This window comes from Arachis hypogaea, chromosome 5, assembly GCF_003086295.3.
Source record: "Arachis hypogaea cultivar Tifrunner chromosome 5, arahy.Tifrunner.gnm2.J5K5, whole genome shotgun sequence".
In the NCBI taxonomy this organism is placed as follows: Eukaryota; Viridiplantae; Streptophyta; class Magnoliopsida; order Fabales; family Fabaceae; genus Arachis; species Arachis hypogaea.
Genome location: NC_092040.1, coordinates 2524020 through 2528635, shown reverse-complemented (window position 1 = coordinate 2528635; position 4616 = coordinate 2524020). Strand labels below are relative to the sequence as shown.

The 4616-nt window shown below is 32.6% G+C and overlaps 1 protein-coding gene across 2 annotated transcripts; it reads right to left on the bottom strand.

The window, feature by feature from the left end:
• Positions 1 to 343: 343 nt before the first annotated feature.
• On the bottom strand, positions 344 to 3789 carry LOC112800155 (large ribosomal subunit protein eL39-like). Of its 2 annotated transcripts, none has more exons than XM_072196242.1 (4): positions 3653 to 3789; positions 3438 to 3541; positions 3290 to 3339; positions 344 to 1153 (listed from the first exon to the last, which is right to left on the bottom strand). In XM_072196242.1, the coding sequence occupies exons 1-3, from the start codon at positions 3653 to 3655 to the stop codon at positions 3291 to 3293; spliced, it is 156 nt and encodes a 51-aa protein (XP_072052343.1). In that variant the 5' UTR covers positions 3656 to 3789; the 3' UTR covers positions 344 to 1153; position 3290. The 2 variants fall into 2 exon arrangements, with proteins under 2 accessions (XP_072052343.1, XP_025698048.1); XM_025842263.3 differs by lacking the exon at positions 344 to 1153 and adding an exon at positions 2530 to 3014.
• Between the last annotated feature and the right edge of the window lie 827 nt (positions 3790 to 4616).

The window sequence follows — 4616 nt, the reverse complement described above, 5'->3', positions numbered from 1 at the left end:
AAATATCTCAATTCATACCAACTTTGTAAAGTCGTTATTTTGAATTCGACTTCTATTAAGTGCACCATATCGATAGTGTCATTCAAAATTTGAAGCTTTCATTATACATGGTTTTAAATTAAAAAAAAATTGATGCTGTTTAACGTTTAAACCTCAGCTTATTATGATCTACGATTGTTTTAATGAAAATGGAAAAACTAATAAATTGGCTTGGTTTGATTTCTTATAAGTATTTATTTATCTTTGGCAAATGTTGAATCAAGCATTTTTTCCTCTTGAGTATGCATAATTGACCAACCTTACAAGAAATTTACACTATAGATTAATACACGCGAAACAAATCAAATCATTGTATTATTTGTTGAAAAAAAAAATGTATAATTGGGATTCGTATTCTGTACAAATATGTCAACTATTTTCATAGTAATCAATATATCAAGTTTAATTCCAGCCACAATAGAAAACTAAAAATAGTACTAAAAAATATTACCAAATTTACATTTAATGTGTGCAAAAGCTATATTAGCATTAATATACCGAATAGAGGATGGATCAGGATCACATATCCAGTGTTATGGACTTGGCAGCTTAACCAGTAGACATAGAACAAATCGGTGTCTAAACTAAGGCGGTTCTGAGTCTAAACCGGTCAGCCGAATCGCAAACCAATAGAAGTGACGGTTCGAATGGATGTCAAAACCGCAAAATAAAAAATTGGCGTTGGACTGTCAAACCGGCAGAAACTGGTCGATCTAACCAAGATGTGAACCGGCCAAATTTCTAAATTTTATCAAAAATACCCGCCGGTTGAATGCCTAAGCCCCCTAACAATTACCCAACCCAGTAACCCTACAACGGCGCAGCACTCCCTCCCATCACTCTCGAGCTCGTCCTTCTCTCACCAATTTCAACGACCAATTTCAAAATCAGGATCGAAATTAGCTTTTTCTGTATCCAATTTCTTCTTCTGGCCGCGGCTTCATCCTGGATTACGAATCTCTTCGTCCGTCGTGGTGGCGCCGACGCGCGCCACGTGTTGCCTTGGCTAGCTTAAGCTCGTGGCGTTCATGCTCACATTGAGCATCTCATATTCTCAGCCACGTCATTAGCCATCACCAACTAGGTCTCACTGTTAAGGCTCTTCCTCTCTCACCTAAAAAACACAAGATATCTTATTATGGTGCTATTGTTTAATTTCTGCGATAATAAACATTCGAAAGTTAATGCTTTTGTGGTTTTTGGCGTTAATTCTATACTCTAATTTAACTAATGGTTGATTGTTAGTTGAAGCTTTAGGTTTTGACTGTAATTGTGCTTTTTATAAGCTGATATTCGATGATTTTTCTCTAATTATTTAAATTAATTTTTTTTATCGTGGTATTGTAAGTAGGCTATACCTTTGGTATTGTTACTGAGCTAAATAATAATTGAATAACTGTTGATAGTTAAACTATAAATTTTATTGTTATTATGGGGTTGAATAACTGGTGAATAATTTCGAATAATCAATTTTAGTTAATCAGTTGTCATATTGTAATTAAATTGGATTGTATTGTTATTTTGGTAATAGTAGTACATGTTGCACTGCTTGATTTTTCTAGACCAAATAGTAGAAATGAAGGTGATGATATCAACTAAACAAATTCGTAACAAGTTTATATTAGACTATTATTATGTTTTAATATATTATTTATATTTTATTTATTATTTTATTATAAAACAATTTTTTTGGTAAAATTACGATTAAACCGATTGAACTAGTAAAGGTCTGAGAAGTTTCAAAAGTTACTTTTTTTTGAGCTTTTAACTTATGAAAAATAATAGTATTAATCTCTGGTGTAATTTTCAAAATCAAATTGTAGTTTTTTAAGAAATTATTCAAGTGCTTATGAAAAAGTAAAAAAAAATGACTTCTCTCATAATAAATTTTTTTTATCATATTTTTTTAAAATAAACATTTTTAAAATTAAAAAATTAAATACAAAATAACTTATTTATAAATTATCTTTAATATAAGTATTTATTATTTAAACTATTTTTTTAAAATAAGTTTAATTATAAACTGTTAGAACCTTTCGTGTTGTAAACCAAACATCTTATAAAAACCAAACATCTTATAAACAAGTAAATATAGAAAGATTTGTCTAAGATGGAAAAAAAAGTTAAACTTGTGTCAAACTATGAATTTGTGCTGATATTATTTTTTTAATTTTGCTCCACTAAGAATTAAAAATTGATATGGATAATTAGGCATGATTTGGATAATTAGGCATGATTTATTGGATTTATTGTAATATTGTTTAATTTTCAAAATTTTTTGAAGTCCTTAAATACGTAGGAGTGATGATGAATATGAAGAACTTGAGGACGATAATGACAAAAAATATTAACACACTTTAATGGCTATTAAATCATGTTTTAAAACTAAACTCAGAAAGAATTTATCTTTTGATTTTGTGAAACATGAGTGTGAGAAAGTTTAGAACTTTCCAGCGAAGGAAGAAGAGCTTGAAAACGAAGAGGTGAATATGTGATATAGCCGATATAGGTATTTAACGGTTTATTGAGGAAAAATAATGATGGTGCAGCCATGTCCCTCTCATTGCAGTGTCCTAGTTCTGTTGTACCCTCACCTCTTAGTTGGGAATTTGTGTCCTAAAAGAAACAAAGGGATGGAAAAATGGAGAATGATACCCAAGATAGAAGGGTGATTGATGATGCAGCTGGTTGCCATGGTCGTTTCTCTTTCTTCCAGCTTATACTAATTACCACCTCTCTCCAATTAATACAAAAAAACATATAAAAAGGGCTTGGAGACTTTTATGTTTTAAAAAAATATAATCACAAAACAGCCCCATAATTAGACAAAAATTTAAAAACTATCCTGGTCCTTTAAGGATCGGAAAATACTTTCTCCATGATAGAACCCTCCCACATAGAAATCCTCAATTACAAACGGGTGGCTAGAAAACCAAGCACATCAACATCTTCAATTTCAGGAAACATCGTAACAACTGTAAATAAGGGATTCAGCGCCAACTAACATTCATAGTATCATAAATATAAATTATAAATAATCATGAAGCAAGACAACTGAATATCATAACCTAAGTATCACGTTGTAAACATCATAACAATTGTGCGCTTCACATAAATATCAAACCAAAAAGATAACAGATTCATTGTAAATTGAAAATTAAACGAGTTGAAAACTAATAAATGAATTTACAATCTTCGAATGTCATAGATTGCACTACAAAACTAGAATGGGAGAGGTAGATAGTTGCACCTTAGAACCCTAGCTTGGTGCGGCGCCAGTGCCTGCGCTTCGCATTATACCTGAAAAGAACACACAGATACAACAACAGCATCAGTATTTCCGAGATTCTGATGAAGAAATAAACAAATAAATTTGAAGGAAAATGAAAAATAGGAACCTGATGGTATTGTCCGTCCTCATGCGGATCCAGTAAGGAATGGGCCTGTTCTGCCTCATCTTCTTGCCCAGCTTCTTCTTGATCCTAAAAGTCTTGTGTGAAGGCTGCACAGTAAATTAAGAACGATCAAACATTGAATAAAAAAGAAGATGAAGGAGCTTGCTAGAACTACAACACAGAAAAGAAGAAACTATTTTCTGTTTGCTGAATCTTACCATCTTTTAGAACCCGATGAACTGCTGGCAACGAAACCCTAGAATGAATGTGGTAGCAGTGTGGAGAAACTTATTTCTAACTTGTAACTGTTTGGGCCCTGGTGTCCATTGTTGGGCTTAGCTAAATGTACTAGCCCAGTTCAAAATAAATAAAAGTTCTAGCTAAATAAAAAATTAATAACCAAGTTGGATTGGTCTAGTAGTTAGCTCACTAGTCCGCTTAAGTAAATGTCGGGCGGTTTGAATCTCGTCTTGTACATGCAGCAACCCATTGGCCAACGACAAACCCTTAAATGAAGTTCAGTACCGCGGCGAATTAGTCCTTAACCTGTCGGGTTGAGGGATACCGTGGGAAACCAAAAAATAAAAAATTGATTTGAGATTAATTTATAAAGTTTTCAAAGTGGATAAATTTTTATTTAATAAGGTCAACAAGAAACTACCATTTTATGTAAATAAATTATTATTTATCTTATTTTTGCATCTAACTTTTTTTTCTAGTAATTAAGTGTTATTATAATAAAAAAATATGGAAAAAAAAATTTCACACTAAAATTTATTTACTATTTTACCACAACTTCTTCATGAATAACTAATTAGTGGGAATTAGCATTTAGCATTAGAGGAAATGGTTTTTTTTTTGTTCCTACGGTATCCCCAAACCCGGCAAGTCAAGGACTAATCCGTTGCGCTACTGAACTTCATTTAAGGGTTTGCCACTTGCCAATGGATTGCTGCATGCAAAAGGCGGGATTCGAACCCCTAACACTTATTTAAGCGGACTAGTGAGCTAACCACTTGACCAACCCAACTTGGTTACTTTCCTTACCTACTTTAACTTGGAAGGTCTCTATTACAAAACCAAGTGACAGGTCCAGAATAACTACCGAGCTCTCAACATGGATCCATGGAAAAGCTTGTACCGGTTTTTTAAAGAGGTGACGCTTTACTTCTTCTCCCTTCT

Coding starts and splice junctions, on each gene's coding strand:
- LOC112800155 (XM_072196242.1), bottom strand. Junction 3,340..3,437: donor AGGACGGACAATACCATCAG/GTTCCTATTTTT, acceptor TGTTCTTTTCAG/GTATAATGCGAAGCGCAGGC.